At 45.8% G+C, this 23570-nt stretch overlaps 1 protein-coding gene across 1 annotated transcript in view; it reads right to left on the bottom strand.

Moving 5' to 3' along the window:
- The window catches only part of Klb (klotho beta), a 30195-nt gene extending 9569 nt beyond the window's left edge, over positions 1-20626 (bottom strand). The window contains exons 1-2 of the mRNA XM_051164906.1: positions 19719-20626; positions 1834-2338 (exon numbers count right to left, since the gene is read on the bottom strand). Of these exons, the coding sequence (XP_051020863.1) occupies positions 1834-2338; positions 19719-20447 (1234 nt within the window). The 5' untranslated portion in view covers positions 20448-20626. The remainder of the gene's footprint in view (positions 1-1833; positions 2339-19718) is intronic.
- Between the last annotated feature and the right edge of the window lie 2944 nt (positions 20627-23570).

The raw sequence follows: 23570 nt of genomic DNA, 5'->3' as shown, positions 1-23570 counted from the left end.
AAGTTGTGGTTTTGGTCCCTTGGTGGTGTAGTGTTGTAAGGAAGGGTGGAATAGAGAGACCTCTTCTGCCCAAAGGCATGCACTTGACCTAGGGCCCTGTAGGAAGTGTCCTCTGAGGCCTGGTGTTCATGTGGCCAGCCCTGGGCCTCATGAACATGGGGAGGGGGGCAAGAAACACAGCCACACACAGTCCTGGGCCTCATGAACACAGGAGTAGGGGGTGGGAAACACAGCCACATACACTTTGGTGGGACAAGTGCCTTTCAGTGGCTGAGCCACCTCACTGGTCCTACACCCACCTGTTTAGGTGCTGGGGGTCACATTCAGGGCCTCTTGCTTCTAGCAAGTACTTTGTCCACTGAGCTGCCTTCCTAGCCCCTGTACCCAGGACTTCTAAAAAGCTAGCTGCCCAGCTGGAGAAGGAGCCACAGGAATTATATTCAGGAAGAATGGAGCCCAGTTCTGTTTTTTATTTTTTGTTTGGTTTTTGAGACAGGGTTTCTCTGTGTAGCTTTGGCTGTCCTGGAACTTGCTTTGTAGACCAGGCTGGCCTCGAACTCACAGCGATCCATGGAGCCCAGTTCTGATAGGGACACAACCTGAGCTGTTTTGCGGCTCATCATTACCACCGGCCTGTAGGTGTCACTGCCTGAATGACACTTAGGTAGGAAGAAATCTCCGAGAGAGAAGAAATGACTCAGCTTTGGTTTTAGGCCTTTCATTGCTCAATCAAGTCAAGATAAAAGGATCATGATTTAATAAATCATTGTGTGTGTGTGTGTGTTTTAATTTCTTTGTTTTCAAGACAGGGTTTCCTGTGTAGCCTTGGCTGTTCTGGAACTAGCTGTGTAGACCGGCTGGCCTCGAACTCACAGAGATCCACCTGCCTCTGCCTCCAGAGTGCTGGGATTAAAGGCGTGTGCCACCACTGCCTTGCAGTAAACCAAGCACTCTTGATGGAGAACTTTAAAGATATCTCCACAGGTACTGGTCCTCTATAGGAATGAAATGCTGCTATGGTGGCAAATGCCTGTAATCCTAGCAGCTGGAAACAGAAGCTCAAAGCCTATCTGGGTTATGGGGGACCCTGACACTCATAAACTTTGGTCAATAGTGAACAATACAAAATCAAACAACAGCGGGGGGGGGGGGGCGGTGCACGCCTTTAACCCGGGGGGGGGGTGCACGCCTTTAACCCCGGGGGGGGGGTGCACGCCTTTAACCCCGGGGGGTGCACGCCTTTAACCCGGGGGGGGGGGTGCATGCCTTTAACCCCCGGGGGGTGTGCACGCCTTTAACCCCGGGGGGGGGTGCACGCCTTTAACCCTGGGGGGGGCACGCCTTTAACCCCCGGGGGGGGGGTGCACGCCTTTAACCCTGGGGGGGGGGCACGCCTTTAACCCCCGGCACGTGGGAGGCAGAGAGGCAGGTGGACCTCTGTGAGTTTCGAGGGCAGCCTGGTCTACAGAGTGAGCTCCAGGGCAGCCAGAGCTGTTACACAGAGAAACCCTGCCTCAAAAACAAACAAACAAACAAACAAAAAGACCCCAAAATCAAATGACAACAGTAATCATATATTCAAACAATCAAACAAACAAACAAACAAACAAGTACAAACCCTGAGCTGGGGTTGGAGAAAGATGGCTCAGCGGTTACAAATGCTTGCAGCTCTTTCTGAGGACCTGCGTTTGGTCCCTAGCTTACAACTGCCTCTATTCCACCTCCATATGTCTTCTTGTGTCCTCCAGGAGCACCTGTACACATTTGACACACACTCATACAAGCAAACACACACGCGCACACACATTTTAATTGAGCCAAGGTGTGACCAACCTTGCAGAACCTGGTTGAGGAAATTCTTCATCATGTAGATGGCCGTGGTGTCCTCTGTCTTTATATAATTATCTGTGAACCAGCCGTTCTCCGAAATCAAGATTCGAGGGTTGTTATATTCCAGTTTAATCCAATTCAGCACCTGTCTTAAGTTGAGCGATACATTTTGTCCCATTTTCATCACAGTGTTCTGTGGCCTGAAGTTGTTGGGCCCGAAGGAAAAGGCAAAGAAGTCAGCTGTGCCCCTCACTTCCTCCTTCTCTGCCTCAGAGAACACGGGCACAGTGGGTCTGGTCTTCATGACCTCGGGGTATTCACCGTCTCCGTGGATGGGCTTGGCGAACCATCCAAGCACCGAGGACATGGAGTGTTGGCAGTTGACCACATCCTCCTCGTTTTCTGTTCTGTTTGGTTCTATCCAGTGGGACCCCAAGGTGATAGACAGCCAACCCTTCTGACCAGGGCGGAAGTTTCGGTCGTAGTTATGCCACACTTTTGAATGAGCCTGGTGGGAAGATATCACTGGCTTTTACTGTTCTTACCCACTGGGGGTTGCAACATGATTAGCAAATCCTGGACAGTTCGAAATGCTTTTTTGTTTTCACTATTACATTTACTTATTTACTTATGTGTGTGTACGTGTTTGCATGCCGCATGCCAAGGCAAACATGTCCAGGTCAGAGGACACCCTTAGGGAGTTGCTTTTCTCCTTCCACCGTGTGGGTTCCAGAAAAACAAACTCACATCATCAGGCTTAGCAGCAAGCCTATTTACCCAACGACCACGTGGATGGTCCCAATACCCAGCTTTTTCTCATGAGGTCTGGAGATTAAATTCAAGTTCTCGTGCTAGTGTGGCAAGCGCTTTGCTGACTGGGATGTTACCTCCGCCCCTCACTTTGGTCCTGCTGTGGAAGTCCTGGACAGTTCAGGCTGCATAGTCTGCAGATGAATACCAGCCAATGCAGTAGGCGTGTTAAGAGCAGGACGCAGTAGCACTGCAAATAACTTTGGAACAATGTCTGGCATACATAGGTTAAGCTTTGCATCAGCCTCAAATGCATCAGCCACCACACCCGGCTCAGTTGTAGTCTCTTATAGCAGGACCTATACCAGTTTCTGGTCTATTTAATTGGCATTTACTCAATGCCTGCCTTGTTGTGCCCCAAAAGCCTGAAACATAGGCTTAGGACCAGGGTCTTGGGAAGGTCTTTATTGGGAAGATAAGAATGAAGTGGGAGGGGGTTGGGTTGGCGCACGCCTTTAACCCCCAGCACTCGAGAGGCAGAGGCAGGCTGTGAGCTCAAGGCCAGCCTGGTCTACAAAGTGAGTCCAGGACAGCCAAGGCTACACAGAGAAACCCTGTCACAAAAAACCAAAAAATAAAAAATATAAATAAAAAAAAAGGGAAACCACCTCCTGAAAGGAGTCTTCTGATCTCACATGTGCATTGTAGTACACACACAACGCTCTCTCCAATGAACGAACGAATGAATAAATGATTAAAAGCAACTAACAGAAATTAACCAGCCTAATAGGGAAGAACAGGAAGTGGGTGTCTTCAAAATAGCTCGGTATTGACTCGGTGGTTATAAGATGCCTTAGGCTGTAATAAGATCTTGGTCACTTCAGCATTTAAATGGGAGCCCAGGCAGCTTAGAAAGCTAGGTCTGCACTTTTGCACCCCATTTTGCAACCCAGGTTTCTGGATACTCGTGGCCATAGCCCAAGGTGACCTTCGTGTCCCGTCCCCCTCCCCCACCCCACCCGCACCCCAGCCACGTGCCCTTGTCTCTTGCCCCGTGGCTGCTGTTTGCACAGGCTATCGAGGAGGTAGCTCAGGTTATCTTTGCTCTGGAGTAAAGGCAAAGCTGCTTCTCATTTGAGAACAGGGGGGAGGCTCTCTGTGCAGCTCCTGTGGTTATGGCTTGACTCCGTTTGCCAAGTAACAGGGGGAAAGTTTTGCCCTGACGCAGTCCGTTTGACCAGAATCTTGTAGGTGTGTGGATGGACGACACCCACAAGGATCTGTAGGAACGAAGCAAAAGGGACCACAGCTGGGACCAGGCCACTCTGCACAACCTCCTGTGGCTTTCCAGGGCTACCTTCTGTCCTGCCGAGGCTGTGTACCTTTGGAATGATTGATTGGAGGGCGCGCCAACCTTTGTTCTTTAGACCGGGACCTAGATGCCTTTTGCTTTGGAGCCAGCTCTTGGGACTCATTACCCATGAGGGACAGCAGGGGTCCCAACATCTTACCCTTATTCCGGTCCCTCAGAAGTCCAGGCTGATAAATGGGTGACAGGAAACAAGTAAGATAATAAAACGAAGATGGGGAGGTTAGGGGTCAGGGTGACATGGAGGGACGCTGGTGCAAAGGATGACTTGAAGGCAGGTGGTGGCATCTGAGAGCGTTAAGGGGCTCCTGGTCATTTGAAAAGTTAATCTCCCACTTGTTAGGGGTGGGAGGGAGGAGTTGCGGATAGATGGCTATGATCAAGATATTTTGTTTACATGCATGAAACCGAAGAATAAGTAAAAGATACTCAACAGGCGTGGTGGTGCACACCTTTAGTACCAGCACTCGGGAGGCAGAGGCAGGCGGATGTCTGAGTTTGAGCCTAGCCTGGTCTACACCGCAAGTTCCAGGACAGCCTGGGCTACACAGAGAAACCCTGTCTGGAAAAACAAAAGGTTCATTTATTAGAACTGGAGAGACGGACTTAAAGGTTAAGAACACATACTGCCTGCCCTTCCAAAGGACTCAGGTTCAATTCCCAGGACCCACAGGGTAGTTCACAGACATCTATAACTCCAGTTTAGGGGATCTGATCTTCTGACACCAGATAGGCAGGTGGTATATAGATGTCTGTGCAGGCAAGACACTCATACATATAAAGTAAAATGGTTATTTATATAAACATTTATATGAATGTATTTATTTATCTGTGTGTGTGTGCACAGGTGCTTAAATGTGTGCATGCATAAACACACAGATCAGAGGACAGCTTGCAGCAGTCCATTCTCCCTTCTTGCCATTTGGGCCCTGAGGACCGAACTCAGGTCTCAGGACTGGCAGCAAATGCCTTTTACCCACTGAGCCCTGCGTAGCCTGTTTCTAAGAATTGCTTTTGAATGTTCCCAAATCACTGTTCACTCATCTTGCTCGTTCATATGAGTGTTCTTTGACCATCTGCTGCCAAACCTTGACAGCTCTGTTTGCAGAGAAATTGTCCTTGAGCATGATACAAACATGTCCCTCACTTACGTCCTCCAGTTGGGGAAGTAACCCTGGTTTTGAACTCAAAACCTGAGCTCTGCTTCTGGTTCTGCTGTTACTGAGGCTTATGGCCTTGACAAATCGTTTCCCTCTCAGAGTGCTCAGTTGCTCCGCTCATTATAGTGAGCTGAAATTGAATACCCCGCCAGCCACCCCAGAGAACTGCTGCACACCAGAGGGCTGTAGGTGACCCACAGTTGGTCCAGAATGCTAAAAATTCTCAACTCAACTCTCAGCAGGCTTACGCTGACATGGTGGCACACCTGTCCCACCAGCCCGGAGGATCTGAAACTTAAGGTCAGCCTTAGCTACAAGTGAGTTCCAGGCCACGTTGTGCTGAATGAGATTTAAAAAACTGAAACCAGCCGGGGATGGTGGTGCACTCCTGTAATCCCAACGCTTTGGAGGCAGAGGCAGGTGGATCACTGTGAGTTCGAGGCCAGCCTGGTCTACAAAGTGAGTCCAGGACAGCCAAGGCTACATAGAGAAACCCTGCCTTGAAAAAAACAAACAAATGCCAAGGCAAACACAGAAAGACCCTGTCTTGAAAAACAAAAAACAAAAAAAGAAACAAAAAAGAAAGAAAGAAAGAAAAAAGAAAAACCAAACAACCAAACAAAAAACCAACCAAACCAAAAAAAAAAGACCAAACAAAAAAACAACCACAGAAACCTGTCCGGGTGATGGTGGCACATGCCTTTAATTCCAGCACTCAGGAGGCAAAGATTGGTGAATCACTGTGAGTTCAAGGCCAGCCTGGTATACAGACCGAATTCCAGGACAGCCATGGCTACACAGAGAAACTGTCTTTCTTTCTTTCTTTCTTTCTTTTTTTTAAAAAAAGATTTACTTGTTTATTATTATGTACACAGGGTTCTGGCGGCATATACACCCACAGGCCAGAAGAGAGCATCAGATCACATTATTGATGGTTGTGAGCCACCATGTGGTTGCTGAGAATTGAATTCAAGACCTCTGGAAGAGCCAGTCAGTGCCCTTAACCTCTGAGACATCTCTCCAGCCAGAGAAACCAAAAAATACAAAACAAAAATGCCAAAGCCCCACAAACCCTGAAAGAACAAGTTGGAAGCGCCTCCCTGCCCTCCTGAGTGCTGTGACTACAGGCGTGTGGCACTGCAGCCGTACATACTCAGCTATTACGTCATCATGGGAAGACTGCACCACTTTTCCAGTTTTGCATCTCTATGTGTTTCTGGAATCCAGAACTCTCTAGGAAGCTCACAGAGGCCTTGCCAGCAAATCTTCCCACCTAAATTGGAAAGCCACATGGTTGTCCAAGTGCCTAGCGCAGCATGTAACGCAGATGGGGAAATCCCTGAGCCTCTTTCCTAGAACCAGTAATGCTGGCTTTGGACATTTTCCTTAGGGGTGGCAGAGGCCACATGAATCCCTCAGGGCACCCTGCATTAACTCTTCCCAGGAAGACGGTGGTCTTCACACTGTCAGTGTCAGTCACAAAGGGCAGGGATGCAGTGTCTGCATAGTATTTAATACAACACCTCCCTAGCCAGGCAAGGTGATGCACTGCCATCCCCATTTTAGAGGGCAGGAAGCCAAGGGGTGGAGGAATTAGGTACTCTGTCTCAGTTACCAAATACATCAAGCGGAGGCTACCTTGCTTCAGTTCTTGGCTGTCGCCTGACATTTAGAGAATAATTTACTAATTAAATTTTTGTTTTGTTTTGAGAAAGGCTCTCTTTATATAACGCCGGCTGGGTTGGAACTCTATGTGTAGGACCAGGCTGCCCACTCACAGAGATCTGCCTGCTTCTTCTTCCCAAGTGCTGGGATGAAAGGTGTGTGGCCCCACGCCCTGTTTGGATGAAGATGCTGAAAAGGGAAAAGGTAAGTGACTTGCCCAAGTCTCAGTGCTAAGGCTAGAACCAGATAGAAGTCATTCAGTTTCGAGTTCATTGCCAGGGTATCATGCAAATTTAGTTATGTGCCTTTGAAGTATGCTTTTGTCTCTGACACCGGTACATATGGATATGGCACAAACGTGAGAGAGGGACCGCTGAGAGAACCTCTAAGAAACACGGCAATAAAGCCATCCAAGAACCAGAGCTTTGACTGAGCATTCTGCTTTACCAGGTGGGCACCTCCTTAGGACCCAGTCACGAGGAGAACCTACAGGACTGCTGCCTTCTGCTTTGTGTCTCCTTAAATTTATACATACATACATACATCAGCAAAAGCACGTTTATATAAGTATTTTTCTTTAAGACAGGGTCTCACTATGTAGCCCTGACTGTCCCAGAGCGCCCTATATAGTTCAGGCTGACCTTGAACTCACAGAGATCCACCTGCCTCTGACTCCTGGTGCGGGCACTGATTTGGCATACAGCACCACGCCTGGTAACAAATACTTATTTTTAAAATGTAAGGCACCATGGTAGACACATAGAGAAAGGTGAACAGCATAGGCCTTGGCTTCAGGGGCAGCTACAGAAGTAAGCTCAAGAGAATGGCCATCCCCACCGCTCTTGAATGTTCTGCATATAACTGAGAGCCAAGGAATGGAGATCTGCTCAGTTGCTGGAGCACTTGTCTCACTTGGACAAAGCCCTGGGCTGGATCTCTAGCCTACAAACCCCAGTATGGTGGCCCACACCTGTAATTTCAGCACAGGGGAGTTTGGGAGTTAAAGTTCAAGGTCAGCCTTCACTCTATAGTGAGTTCCAGGACAACAGCCAGGGAACAGGAGACATAGCTTAAATGTTAAAGTAGATAGATGATAAATAGACAGACAGACAGACAGATAGATAGATGGATTGATGGGTGGATAGATAGATGGATGGATGGATAGATAGATAAATAGACAGACAGACAGACAGATAGATAGATGATAGATAGATGGATTGATGGGTGGATAGATAGATGGATGGATGGATAGATAGATAAATAGATAGATAGATAGGTAGATAGATAGTTGTGCTGGAGCAGGCCTTTAATGCCAGCACTCTGGAAGCAGAGTCTCTATGAGTTTGAGGCCAGCCTGATAAAATAAAAATAAAATAAATATAAATAAAATAAAAACGAAAATAACAAATTAATTAATCTTAGCACTCGGGAGGCAGAGGCAGGCAGATCTCTGTGAGTTTGAGGCCAGCCTGGTCTACCAAGTGATCCAGGACATCCAAGGCTACACAGAGAAACCCTGTCTTGAAAACAAACCAACGAGAGAGAGGGAAGGGAGGCAGGGCCACAAATCAAGAGAATAGTTAGAAGCAGTGTCTATCTGGGAGTTGGACTGTTTTATGTGTTTATTCCTGCAGATTTTCCAAACTTCTAAAAATCTCAAAAGGAAAAAAAATGTAATGTACATTATAAACTGCATACTAGGTGTGTTTTTCACCTAGAGAAAACATGTTGATGTTCAAATTAAGGCAAAAGAAGGAGGCTGAGATGCAAGCTGGGGTAACATGAAAGAGAAACTGAAAACAGTAAAGCCCAGGCATTTATTTAAGATTGGCGCACGCCTTTAATCCCAGCACTCGGGGGGGGGGGGGGGGGGGGGGGGCAGAGGCAGGCGGATCGCTGTGAGTTCCAGGCCAGCCTGGTCTACAAAGTGAGTCCAGGATGGCCAAGGCTACACAGAGAAATCCTGTCTCGGAAAAAACCAAAAAACAAACAAACAAACAAACAAAAAACCCCAAAAAAACCAAAAACAATTTAGGCCATAATCTCCGGTTAAGATAGGGGGCAGGAGGGAACAGGAATACATTCCTTTCTCTGCCCATCCCACTCCACCTTAGCTTTTGGAGACAGGGCCTTGCTATGTAGTGTTGGCCTGCCTAGAACCCGCTGTATAAACCAGGTTAGCTCCCTCTGCCTCAGCCTCCTGAGTGGCAGTCGTACAAGTGCACCTCACATGCCTGGCATTATAACACCTTCCCATTAAAATGCCCAACATTAACCGATCCCTGCATCCACCCACTTCTGGGTTCTCCCAGAAAATTGTCAAATGACACCATGAGATCACTCAAGGACCACGTTAAGTAGTTCTGTGATTCACTGGGGATTGACTGATAAACTAGAAGGCCCTAGGCTAGGTTAAGCATCCCTAGCTCGGCATTGCCCAAGTTGCTAATGCTCAGTGGTTTGAACACAACCTTAGGTCGTCATTCTTATTATTGTCGTTACTATTGTGTGTGTATGCTCCTGAGTCGGGTATGTGCGCCTGTGGTGTACGCACACGTGTGTACAGGTGCTGTGCGCATGTACCCACACGGAGGCCAGAGGAGGACATAAATGTTTTACTCTCTCTCTGCTTTATGACAGTCTCTCACTGAACTTGAAGGTAAGCTGGTGGCCAGCAAGCTCCAGTAGTCCTCCTGTCTCCACCCGTCCTCCCCCATAGTGCTGCAGTTACAGGCTCCAGCACAGCCACACCTAGCATTTTACCTGGGTGCTGAGATGCCAACTCATGCTCACACAGCAAGTGTTCTTTCCCACTGAGCCACCGCTACAGCCTCCTGTATTTCTTTAGACTTTTTTCTTTGTTTGTTGCTGTTGTTTGTTTTGAGATAGGGTATCACTGTGTAGCCCTGGCTGAACTCACTATGTAGACCAGGCTGGCCTCGAACGCACAGAGATCCACCCGTCTCTGCCTGGGATTAGAGGCAGTGCACCACATCTAGCCTGTGGCTTGTTTTCTCATGTTGAGAGTTTGTTTTCCAAGATTTCATAGTAAATGACTTAGTGCAGGGTGAAGTCCCCTCAAGTCATGTTTCCATGACTTGTAGTAGTTTTTACTTCTAGCAGGTTTATTCTCCATGTATGAGAGTGTTCAAAGCTGTTCAGGTCAGACTGCACTGTTACTCTATGATCATTTGTAATTGTAGTTATGGAAACTCTTATTAATCATTCACTGAAGCTTAACCTTTTCTACTTAGTGGTTAGAAAGAGTAAACATCATAAAGTTTTGTTTTTGTTTTGTTTTGTTTTGAAACAGAGTTTCTCTATGTAGCCTTGGCTGTCCTTGGCTTTGTAGACCAGGCTGGTCTCAAGCTCACAGCAATCTGCCTGCCTCTGTCTCCCAAGTACTGGGATTAAAGGCATGCACCACCACTGCCCGGCTTTTTGGTTGTATTACTATCTTACAATTTTCCCAAAGGAGAAAATTCTTCCTTGAAGAATGAGACCTCCTGTTAAGGTTGCAAAGATGGCTCAGTGGTTAAGAACACACTTGCGATGGCTGGTAGCCGTGCACACCTTTACTCCCAGAATTTAGAAGGCACATCTCTGTGAGTTTGGGGTCAGCCTAGTCAACAGAGTAGGTTCCAGGACAGCCAAAGCTATGCGGAGAAACCCTGTCTTGAACAACCCTACCCCCTAAAAAAGGAACACATTTGCCACACAACCAGGAGGACCTGAGTTTAGCCCAGCACTCACGTGAGGACCAGCTGGGTGTGTTCACACCAACACTGTCCAGTGTAGACAGAGACCAAAGGATAGCTGGGGCTTGCAGGCTGAGGGAGAGACACTGCCTCAAAGGAATATGGTGGAAAATGATGAAAAGGACACCCAAACCCTCCTCTGCCCTTCCTTTGAGCACTATATTGATTTGTCAATGTTGATGGGGAGATTGGCCAGGTGAGACTTAGAGCTGATATTTAATCCACTTCAGTGCGCCTCCCACACCTGCAGCCTTCCTGATGTTTCAGACAGAAGTTTTGGCAGTATGTGGGTAAAGGAAAATGAATACATCACGGGGATGAGGCTTTTCACAGTTGCTTTTGAGGTATTAACAGTAACTGCTGTTTAAGAATTTCAACAGCAGCTGGGCGTGGTGGTACATGCCTTTAATTCCAGCACTTAAGAGACAGAGGCAAGGGGATCTCTGTGAGTTCGAGGCCAGCCTAGTCTACAAAGGGAGTCTAGGACAGCCAAGGCTACACAGAGAAACCTATCTCAGTTAAAAAAAAAAAAGAAAGAAAAGAAAGAAAGAAAGAAAGGGAAAAAAAAAGAATTTCAATGGCACCTTTAAGGAAAAAGAAAACATATAAAGACAGCGTACCTGGCTGCCTGAGGAGTTCAGGAAGCTGTTAGCTACTATACTCAGGTTCTCTGCAAGAGCAGTGAGTGCTCTTAACTGCTTAGCTACCTCTCCAGCTGCTCTCTCTGTGGGGCTGCTTTGTTTTGTTTTAAAAACTTTAAATAAATTTTTTTTGGCTTTTTGAGACAAGGTCTCATGTAGCTCAGCTACTGTGCAGCTGTAATCTTGAACTCTTCCTCCTTCTGCCTGCACTTCCCAAGTGCTGGGATTATAGGCACATCCTACCACACACACAAATCAAAAGTCAACAGCCGGGCGTGGTGGCACATGCCTTTAATTGGAGCACTCCGGAGGCAGAGGCGGATCACTGTGAGTTCGAGGCCAGCCTGGTCTACAAAGTGAGTCCAGGACAATCAAGGCTACACAGAGAAACCCTGTCTCGAACCCCCCCAAAATCTATTTAATTTTGTGTCATATACCTAACATATGCCCAGCATAATGTGAGCTTCTCCAACTAATGATGCAAAGAAATAACATGACAAAGTCCTCAAAGAGGTGGGAAAATAAGGAGGAAATATAGACTTATTTCAAGCTCAGGAAACAGCCAGTAAGGGCTTGACCTGGAGTAGGCTTTCCCAACATGCCCTGCCCTAAGTGCCTCTGTCACAGGGTGAAGCAATCTCTTGATCCCTAAGGAATTTCAGAGAGCATGTCAGCATTTGTGTGCTGCTGCGCACAAAACAGTGTTGACACAGGTTACATTTTATAGAAAACTATGTTATTGAAGACTGGTGCAAAGTTCACTTAAAAGAAGTTTAGTGTCAGGGAGATGGCTCAGTAGGTAAAGGGGCTTGTTGCGAAGAGTGGTGGCGTGGGTTTGATCTCAGAGACCCACAAACGAGAATGAGAAAACTATTCCCCTAGGCAGCCCACTGACCTTCACACTGGAGTCACAAGCATGTGAGCAGCCGCACCCCAACACACAGAAGTCTTTTTGCCTTTTTTTGTTTTTGTTTTTGTTTTTGAGACAAAGTCTCTCTAATGAACCATCTAACTCTGACTCTCAAGTACTGAAATTAAGGGTGTGTGCTACCATGTCAGGAATATACTATAAAGCAGTGGTGGCGCACGCCTTTTATCCCAGCACTCGGGAGGCAGAGGCGGGAGGATCACTATGAGTTCGAGGCCAGCCTGGTCTACAAAGTAAGTCCAGGACAGCCAAGGATACACAGAGAAACCCTGTCTAGAAAAACCAAAACCAACTAACCAAACAAGAAAAAGCATTTTGGGGCATATTTTCATGTTTATTTTTAAAACTAAATGTACACTGAAATGCTGTTTGTTTGTACGAGATATGGTTTCTCTATATAACTTCCCTGGCTATCCTGGAACTCACTTTTTAATTTAATTTAATTTTTTTGGTTTATTTAGTTATTTTTCTCAAGACAGGGCTTCTTTGTGTAGCCTTGGCTGGCCTCGAACTCACATCAATTCTAACTGCTTTTGCTGCCTGAGTGCATGGATTAAAGGTGTGCGTCACCATGCTTGGCTCAATAAAGTGCTTTAAACATTTTTTATATTCAGTGGTGTTTTCTATGCCAGGCATATGATGTACTTTGTTGTTTTGGGTTTTTTGTTTTGTTTTTTTTGTTTTTGTTTTTGTTTTTGTTTTTGTTTTTGTTTTTGTTACATCTCTGTGTGTGTGTGCGTGCCCTCGGATGCCATGATGTAAATGTGAGGGTGAACAGACACCTTGTGGGAGTTGGTTGTCTTTTTCTACCATCCAGGTTTTTCAGCGATTGAATTTAGGTCACCAGGCTTGGCAGCAAGCACCTTACCTGCTGACTCATCCTGCTGTTGCCATCCCCCCATTTTAATTTTTTTGACATAGAGTCTTACCATTTAACTCAGACTGGTTTCAAACTAATAATTTTTCTGCCTCAGCATCCTAAGTGCTAAAGTTAGAGTCATGCAACAGCATGCTCAGCCTTTTTGTTGTAGGGGGAGCATCTGGACACAGAATCTCACTACACATTGCTGGCTGTCCTGACCAATTCATTCTGAGTAGACCAGGCTGGCCTCAAACTCACAGAGATCTGCCTGCCTCTGCCTCCCAAGTGCTGGGACTAAAGGCATGTGCCACCATGCCCAGCTTACAAAAACAGTTTTTAAGACTTGTTTTTGAAATTCTGTGTTTATATGTGTCATTCCCACTGTGTGTAAGTGCATGTGAGTGCAGGAAGAGGCACTGATCTCTTAGAACTGGAGTTACAGGCAATTGTGAATCATGCAACATGGGTGCTTGGAATTGAACTGAGTCCTTTGCAAGAGTGCTCTCCACCACTGAGAGTCCCCTCTTAAAAACAGGGACGGAAGCAGGATTTTAAAAAAGTAAGTATGGCCGGGCGTGGTGGCACACGCCTTTAATCCCAGCACTTGGGAGGCAGAGGCAGGAAGATTGATGAGGGCTGGAGGCCAGCCTGGTCTATAAATAGTCCAGGACAGCCAAGGCTACACAGAAAGACCCTGTCTCAAAAACAAACAAACAAAGAAGTAAGTATTGTGTCTTCTCTGAAGATAAGACAGCGTACAAGTTGATTTAGAGGTTGTACATGCACCTTACAGGGAACGTGACAATCTCCTTGAGGCAATGCTACGTCACAACCATCTTTCTTTTGTTTGTTTGTTTGGTTGGTTGGTTTTTTTTTTTTTTCCGAGACAGGGTTTCACTGTGTGAGCCTTGGCTGTCCTGGACTCACTTTGTAGACCAGGCTGGCCTCGGACTCACAGCGATCCTCCTGCCTCTGCCTCCCGAGTGCTGGGATTAAAAGCATGTGCCACCACCGCCCGGCTACAACCATCTTTCTTTCAGGATGGCCAAGGCTACACAGAGAAACCCTGTCTCGAAAAACCAAAAAAAAAAAAAAAAAAAACAAAAACAAAAAAAAAAAAAAAACAACCATCTTTCTATGCCCCCGTCCTCATCAGGTTTCACCTGACCACTGGTCCAGTACATTACAAGTCGCTGCTAATTGAGAAGTGGAGGAAAGGGGAAGACTGTTGACTTCCGTGACGCATTTGGCAATGTCTGGAGACACTTTAGGTTGTCACGCGTCTGTAGCAGGGCTGGGCTCAGGCTGAGGAATTAGAGGCCGAGGAGATTTGTAGCAGGCAGAGGCCAGGGAGTTGCTGATCATTGTAGATTGAACAGGATAGTCCATCACAACAAAAAGTTGCCCAGCCCCAAATGTCAATAGCTCTGAGGTTGAGAAATCCTCACACTGTGTCAACAAGTGTATGCCTATGAAAGATAACAGTTCAAAGCCACAAGATGGTCTCAGCTCCCATGGGCACCAGCCGTGCGTTGTGGAGCAATAAGATGAGTGGGGGTTGGCTCCATAAGTGGACTCGTACCCCCAAACCCCCAGGATGTTCACTCAGAGGCTCCAAGATGCTCTGCGCTAAGGGACAAATTTACAAACTTAGATTATTATTTGTATTTATTGACTTAAAGATAGAATGCCATTATTGCATTGATTAATTCATGTGAACTCTTGGGGTTTTGATGACCAAAGAAAGAAGAACACCTATGTAAACCAACTATCTAGGAAACTTTACTTTGTTTTTGTTTTGTTTTCTGAGACAAGGTTTGTCTGTGTAGCCTTGGCTGTCCTGAACTTGGTCTGTAGACCAGGCTGGCTTCGAACTCACAGAGACCCAACTGCCTCTGCCTCCCAACTTCTGGGATTAAAGGCATGCACCACCACAGCAGGGCCTGAAACTTTGCTGTTGATTTTGAAAATTACATTGTATTTATTTTGAGGACAGGTGTGTATCTGTGTGGCTTGCCTGTGTGTGTGTGTGTGTGTGTGTGTGTGTGTGTGTGTGTGTAGGTGCATGCCACGGACGTTATGTGGAGGTCCCCTTCTTCCACCAGGCCATCAGGTGCCTTTACCAGCTGAGCCATCTTGCTAGCCCTATGTATTTATTTATTTGGAGACAGCTTCTTGCTACGTAGCCCAGGCTGACCTTGATCTCACAATCTTCTTGCCTCCACCTCCTGAGGGCAAGGATTAATTGGCTGTGCCATGCTCACCTGACTGCTGGACTTAAAAAAAAAAAACTAATCTCTCTTTTAAAAATGTATTCATTTAACTTTGAGACAGGGCTTCTTTGTTGCCCTGGCTGGCCTGGAACTCCACGTAGAACAGGCTGGCCTCAAATTTACAAAGAACTGTTAGGATTAAGGGCACATTCCACCAAGCCCAGCTTAAGGCTTTCTTCTAGAAAAGAGAAAACAACACCAGCCCCTAAGCAGGAGCAGATATGAAGGAGGGAGGAAAAGGGTCCTCTGAGGATGTCCCAGTGGCTGAGTCAGCCGGGAAATTGCTGCTTTTTGCTTAAAGCTAACTTGAATTCGATTTGTCACATGCAACCAACAGCACCCTGACTAATACACCACCAGATTAATATCAGCAATATTTCAAGAATTAGTGACAGTATGACGAAACAGGAAGATTGAATTTGACATTGGTTCTTTGTTACAAGGATTAAGTTAGAGGGGCTGGAAAGATGGCTCAGCTGTTAAGAGCACTGGCTGCTCTTCCAAAAGACCCAGGTTCAACTCTCACCACCCACATGGCAGTTCAACACTGTCTGTAACTCTGGCACCCTCACACAGACAGGCATGTAGGAAAAAAATGCACATTTAAAAAATGGGGGGTGGTGGTTTCAGATGATAATACTGTGGTAAGTCCACAGAAGGGATAGTTACCCCTGAAGTGATAACTGTCTTTTTCCCTCACCCCCCCCCCAAGACAGGGTTTCTCTGTGAAGCCTTGGCTGTCCTGAAACTCTCTTTTGTAGACCAGGCTGGCCTCGAACTCACAGAGATCTGCCTCTCGAGTGCTGGGATTAAAGGTGTGTGCCACCATGCCCGGCGGTAACTGTCTTAAAACAAGTTTTTCACAATGTTGGATGGGAAAAGCAGGGCTTTCAAAGGCTCTTTATCTGGATAGAACATACAGAAGATTAGCAAGGTAAACCCAGCCACTATCAACAGCACGTTATGACGCCTGTGTGTGCTTCCAGAGGGTGATACAGTAGTGGGATAAGAGAGTGTGGCCAGAAAGGAGGTTTGAAGGGCTGGGTAACAAATTAAAGCCAGGCATGGTGGCGCACGTCTTTAATCCCAGCACTCGGGAGGCAGAGGCAGGCAGATCACTGTGAGTTCGAGGCCAACCTGTTCTACAAAGTGAGTCCAGGACAGCCAAGGCTACACAGAGAAACCCTGTTTTGAATAACAACAACAACAACAACAACAAAAAAAAAAAAAAAAAAAAAAAAAAAAGAAAGAAAGAAAGAAAGAAAAGAAAAAAAGAAAGAGAAAAGAGTTAAATTGAAGCCTAACTCGGGAGGCACTCAGGAGGTAGAGGTAGGCGGATCTCTGGTCTACAAACTGAGTCCAGGACAGCCATGGCTGTTACACAGAGAAACCAGTCTTGAAAAACCAAAATTAAAAAAAAAAAAAAAAAAAAAAGAATTAAATTGATTAGATGCCTAAAAATGGCAGAGAAAGAAAAAACCGACCCTTACTCTGTTCTAACAATTTTAAAAACACAGAACAGAATGCCTTTTGGTAGGTGGGATTATGGGAAGTTCAGAGGTGTAGACCTACTTGAAGGAAACTCAAAATGTCTTCAGTAACAGAGTCTGATCCAGGCTAGGGCTGGGGGATGTAGCTCGGTTTGTTTGCCCAGCAAGTAGGTGCTAGGTTTGCTGTCCAACACTGCCAGGAATGGTGCTCCATGCCTGTACTCCCAGCACAGAGGGTGGGGGCAAAAGGGCAACAATTTCTAGTCCTCCCCAACTATACACCAAATATAACAAACTCAAGCCTAGTCTGGGCTGTGTGGGACTTCAGCTTCAAAACAGAAGTCCAAATTCCAGGTTAGTCTGTAGTAATCTGGAACATTCAGGTTCCCTCCAAACTAGGACATTTCAAACTGCGAGAAGCTGGGCATGGAGGCACACGCCTTTAATCCCGGCACTCGGGAGGCAGAGCAGGCGAATTGTTGTGAGTTCAAGGCCAGCCTAGTCTACAAAGCAAGTCCAGAACAGCCAAGGCTACACAGAGAGACTCTGTTTTAAAACCCACCCCCCACACACACACACAAAAAACAAACTAAGAGAAACTTCTCAAGATCATTCTAGAACTAAAATGACTCTAGCAATCAGTTTTCCAAACCTCTGAGAAGTGGAGAATAAAACATCCTCTGGTCACATAGCAACTGAGTTTGTTTTTTTGTTTTTTGTTTTGGTTTTCTCAAGGCAGTGTTTCTCTGTGTAGTCCTGGCTGTCCTGGACTCACTTTGTAGACCAGGCTGACCTCAAACTCACAGCGATCCGCCTGCCTCTGCCTCCTAAGTGCTGAGATTAAAGGGGTGTGCCACCACGCCCAGCAGTACGTGTTTTTGAAGTAAAAACTAATTCTAAAAATGCTTCTCCTGGGTCACAAGGAGAAATAATATTCTGTTGTGGCATAAAATATCAAATCAATCTTTTTTGTTGTTGTTGTTAAAGAAAGGCCTGAGGAGACGTGTGGGGATCAAGTTCACTCCAGGCTACTGAAGCGTTGCGAGATTTCTCTCTGGTGTGATAGGTCACTGGGTTATGCAGTGAATTTCACTGTCCGACTGATTTCAAGGGACTCCTTAGGCCATTTATCTAGGCTGGTGGTTTAGAAATGTTAAGGATGTTGGAGAAATGACTTGGGGAATCATGATCGTTTAAGGACGAAATCCTCAGATGTGGCTCAGTGGACCACGGCACTTGTAGTGTAGTCTGATGATCTGAGTTTGTTCCCGAGGACCCACATGGTGTGACGAGAGAACCAGCTCCCGAAGGGTGTTCTCTGACCTCCACAAGTGTACCATGGCACGTGCACAAGGGTTGGTGTGAGTGTGACCTGTGTGTTTGTGTGTTTCAACACATTCTCTCTCTCTCTCTCTCTCTCTCTCTCTCTCACACACACACACACACACACACACACATACACACATGCAGTCATGTATAAATGTAATAGAAAACTTGGGGGCAAAGTTAGAGCTGATGAAGTAGAGGAAAAGGGAAAACACAAAAATATAGCATATTTTACAGCTATTTTGGATATAGCAAATCAGCTTTAAATCATAGTGCAATCTGCCTCTTGCTAAGGGAAAATGCAATTGAAGCCAACAGAATAAGCATACAAGATATATATTAATATGAATCCAGAATATCCAAGAGAAAAAAAAAAGGGTTAGATGGAGCAGTTTTATGTTCCTGGACACTTCTTCTCTTTCTACATAATTGAAATTTTGATTCCTTACAAGTTAAGTTATTTCCTCTAGCACATTCTTAAGATGTTATCAACAATTTTCTCCCATCTTAAAGATGTAACAAGTAGTTAGAGCAATCTTTCTCAAGTGAACCATTTGTCCCAGAAATTAAATCTGATTTCAGATGCCAGCCGCCCATAAGGCTGTGTCTCTCCAGAGTTCCTCGATTACTCTTTAATAAAAAAAAGATTTAACTCAGCACTCGGGAGGCAGAGGCAGGCGGATTGCTGTGAGTTCGAGGCCAGTCTGGTCTACAAAGTGAGTCCAGGACAGCCAAGGCTAACACAGGGAGACCCTGCCACGAAAAACCAAACCCAAACCAAACCAAACCAAAACAAAATTTAAAATAAAGAGCGCTTAATTATGTTGCCAATCATAAATCTCATGTTCATAGCAGCTGAATTTTATCCTGAACCATGGCTAAGTTATTTGATCTCACTGGGCCTATTTCATGGTTGTCATGAGGGTCATAGGAGTTACACAAACAGTGCTGCCCATAGCCTGTGGTGCCCAGGAGAAACTATTGTTTCCATGCACTGGCATTATTGTCTTAATTCACAGCTCATTTCCCGGCGTGAGCTCTGGCTTCTGAAGCATACTATTTTAAATTCCTCCCCCTCAGTAGGGCCTAGTATTCCCATTTCTTTTTATGTTATTGGTTTCATTTAGCTCCCAACACATGCCATCTGACCTGTTTTGATATGTGACACATGCAACGCCAAATGTGAGGTGCAAATCATTTCATTTTCTGGATTCAGTATGCACAACAGGTGGGCCACCATCAGTCCCCCTTACTATGGCTAAGGACCAGGAAGAACAGGAGCAGCAAATTCATACTGAGAATGACTTGCATTAACATTATTCTGCAACCAGGACGCACGGGCAGAAAAGAAACACAACCTGTAGGTGTATAAAGTGCTGCTTTCCCACAGGATAAAACTAGGCTCCCACTCTCATGTCCAACCACATAACTATGTGTTTTTAAACTGGCCTTAAAGTGCAACTGTGAAGGAAACTAACTAAATTAACATATTATTAATACCAGCTTTGGAAAATGAAACATATCCCACTGTAAATATAAAATTGGAGGACAGAATTTGTAAGTCAGCATAAACTCAGTGGTGTTGATTTTCAATAGGCTGCCCCTTAGACTGTTTCTTTTTGCCCCAACCCTATGGTCTGAAGCTCTTGTGAGAAGCTATACATACCTTGATCAGGTTGTGTGCCACAGTGTAGACAGCTGTTAAATTTCCCTTCTCTCCTGGCGCATGCATACCTGTGCCAAACCCATGCCAAGCAACGAGGTAAGGGTTGTGAATTGTAATCCAGTATTTGACACGGTCTCCAAAGGTCTGGAAGCAGTATGTGGCATAGTCATTGAAGAGATCGATCGTAGTTGCATTTTTCCAGCCCCCGTGTTCTTCCTGGAGCGTCAAAGGCAAATCCCAATGGTACAAGGTAACGACCGGCTCAATATTCCTAAGTAACAGCGAGTCCAGAAGTGCGTTGTAGTACCGCAGACCTTTCTCGTTCACGGTTGCTACTGTTCCATTGGGGAACAACCGTGGCCAGGAGATTGAGAACTGATAAAAAGAAACTCCTAAAAAATCCAGAGCCATCAAGTCCTTTTCCAGAAAAACGTAACTGTCAGCAGATCTGCCCGCATCTCCCAGGTGTGTGGAGATGAAACGATCCCAGATCGAGGGTCCTCTTCCATCTGCCGTCCAGCTCCCTTCCACTTGAAATGCTCCGGTCCCAACGCCCCAGAAAAAGTTTTTAGGGAAAGTGTCATAGAGGAACAGCTGACTTGCGTTTACGGGACTCACATAATGTTTTTTAGCCCATATGGCTTTCCCGTCTCCCGAGAATCCGGTAACGGCTCGCAGCAGAACGAATGCTGACAGCACCACAGATCCTTGCAGCGCCCTGTTGGACATTGTTTTCCTAGAGCGTGTGCTTCTTTCATCAGAGCTGAAGAAAATCCATTCATTCCCCGGAGACCCTGCTGCACAGACTGTCTTCACTTGCCACTAACTGCTGGACTGTCTTTATCAGCGCTCCAGAAAAAGCCTGTGATTGTAAAGCCCTGTCAATGATTAGCCCGGACCGGGAGACTTAGGATGGGGGTCATGAGAGCCACGCAATTTGAGGGAGGTGGCCTCGTTGCAGTCAACAGCACGTGTCGCTCCTTCTTCTCGGGATTTGGAAAGTCAAACGGATGAAAATGCACCCCTGACACTAACTTGGACGTGTTAGACAAACATATGGAAACAATGCTCGAGTGACATTTTCTGTGTAGCTGTTCGCACAGCCCAAGATCTTTTCTCAATGTTTTGAACTTTACTTATATACATATATTATTTATTTATTTATTTTGGTTTTTCGAGACAGGGTTTCTCTGTGTAGCCTAGGCTGTCACTTTATAGACCGGCTGGTCTCGAACACACAGCGATCTGCCTGCCTCTGCCTCCCAAGTGCTGGGATTAAAGTGTTTTGAACTTTATTGAATAAGGGATCTACTTTTCTGTTTTTAGAGCTTGAGTGGCAATTTTAGGAAAAGAGTTTTATGTAAAAGTCAAAATAGCCAGAAATAAATAATTAAAGGCAGGGCATTACACTTCAACCCAAACCATACACACCTAAGAAAACTCTTAGTTAACGTTATCTATTTCAAGAAAACTTAGTTGAACATACTGGCTCACACTTTTGGTTCCTGCAGTCAGGACGCTGGAGCAGGGGGATCGCTGTGAGTTTAAGAAAGGCCTAAGTTATTTCTATAACTGAAAGCCATAAGGGCTATAGAGCAAGACTCCATTTTAACGAGCCTAAAACCAAAGCAAGAAGCCGGGTACTTTGTGATGAGAGCACTTTTGGAGGGGGGGAAATGGGGGGAGGGGCTGGGGCAAGAGGAGCGGCTGTTGACGTCATTCTTGGTGCAAATGGAATGTGAAGTCAGCCCGGGGCTACATGATACTGAGTGTGGGAGATAATCTGAGTTTGAGGACTTGTTGGGGCCTATGAATTTAATTTCTTTTGGCAGGTGCTAGGGTTCAAATCTGGGGCTTGTGCATGCTAAGCAATGTTCTTCCCTTGGGCTATATCTCTTGTCCTCTTTTTACTTTTACTTTATTTTATTTTTATTTTTTTGTTTTTGTTTTTTTGAGACAGTGTTTCTCTCTGTAGCCTTGGCTGTCCTGGATTCCCTTTGTAGGCCAGGCTGGCCTCGAACTCACAGCGATCCGCCTGCCTCTGCCTCCCAAGTGCTGGGATTAAAGGCGTGTACCACCACCACCCGGCTTTGCTTTTACTTTAAAGTTTGGGTTCATAATGTTGCCCATGAACTTGATATGCAGTGCAAGCTGGCCTTGAACTTGTGGCAATGCCCCTGCCTCAGGCCTTCATCACTACATCCAGCAAGGTACCTAAAAAAAGAAAAAAAAACCTTTTTTTTTTTGGTTTTGTTTTCAAGACAGTGTTTCTCTGTATAGCCTTGGCTGTCCTGGTTTGCTTTGTAGATCAGGCTAGCCTCAAACTCACAGCGATCCGCCTGCCTCTGCCTTCCAAGTGTTGGGATGAAAGGCATGCGCTACCATGCCTGGCTTGAAATTTTTTTCTGAAACAGGTTCCTTTTTATTTTATAGTCCAGGCTAGCTTAGAATGTCTAGAGCTCTTCCTGTCTCAGCTTCCTGATGCTGGGGTTATGGTCATCACCCTGGTAGTTGTGATTTTTTTCTTTTTTTCCAAGACAGGGTTTCTCTGTGTAGCCTTGGCTGGGATTAAAGGTGTGTACCACCATGCTCAGCGGTGCTGTCTCTTTTAAAATATGCTAAGTAATTTTCTTTGTGTGCATGGAATGTTTGTGTCCATGCATACATATATGAGTGCTCACACTCATGCCTTCCTATGCAGAGGACGCAGGAAGACAGGTGTTCTGCTCTGTCACTCAGTCCCTGGAGACAGAGCCTCTCACTTAACCTGAAGCTATCTAGACTAGGCAGGCTAGCCAGCCAATGGTAGCCCTCTGCTCCTGCCTCTGGTGACATCTGTGTAGAAATAGCAATATTCTTTCCTTTCAGATCTCTAGATTTTGAGAGTCTTGAGTGGCTGAAGAGAGCAGCAGGTTGCAGACTTTCTAGATCGGATCCTGCATGACATCAGAGCTTGACAAGCTGCCCCACCTGGAACTGGACGCCCTCTCCACTGTGGGAGTCTAATCCAAGGCAGTGTCCTGTGTGTCATGATACAGATATTTAAGCTTATTTCTTTATAGTTTGTGTATATTATATTAACACAACATTTTTGTGTGTGCAGGGGAAAAAACCTGCCTGTCTTTCTCCCTGTCCCTGTCCCTGCCCCCAACACTGGAGCTACAGACATCTGTGGCCATGTTAGACTTTAAAAAAAAAATACAGGGGTCTCACTACATGGTACTACTGGCCCAAAACTCAGTGCCTGGCCCAAGACCAGGCCGACCTAAAGCTCAGAGGGCTCTCCTGCCTCTGTGTCCAGCGCTGGGGTCAAAGGCGTGCTCACCTCCACACCAGGCCCCACGCTGAGGTTTCTTTTTTGCCTGTGTGCTAGGGATTCAAACTCAGGTCCTCAGGCCTGCACAGGAAGTGCTCTTACCCCCTAAGTCGTATCTTCAACCTTAGTAGAACCTTTCCAATATTAAATTTTTAAAAAAAGTCTTTATCGCTGGTGTTCATGAAAGCAATTACTTGGCTTTTCTACATTAACTTTCACTTTGCAACCTTACTATAGTTGTTTGTGTGTGCTGGGATTTTTCTGCATTAAAAAAAAATCATGATCACCTATGAATTCACAGTTTTATTTGTTGCTTCCTAGTGTGTGCTTCGTTTCGCTTTTTTCTTGTGCGAGTGCACTGGTTAGAGATTCCGTGGTGGTATTGATTCCAGTGAAGAGAGCAGGGGCTTGGTGCATGGCTCAGTGATAGAGTGTTAGGAGAGCCTTGAACTCACTAAAGCACACACACATGTACACATTTTGTTTAATCTTATATTTTTTAATATTCCTCTCTCTCTCTCTCTCTCTCTCTCTCT

The sequence above is a fragment of the Acomys russatus genome, chromosome 22 (assembly GCF_903995435.1).
Source record: "Acomys russatus chromosome 22, mAcoRus1.1, whole genome shotgun sequence".
NCBI lineage: Eukaryota > Metazoa > Chordata > Mammalia > Rodentia > Muridae > Acomys > Acomys russatus.
This window is presented reverse-complemented; position numbering and strand designations above follow the sequence as displayed.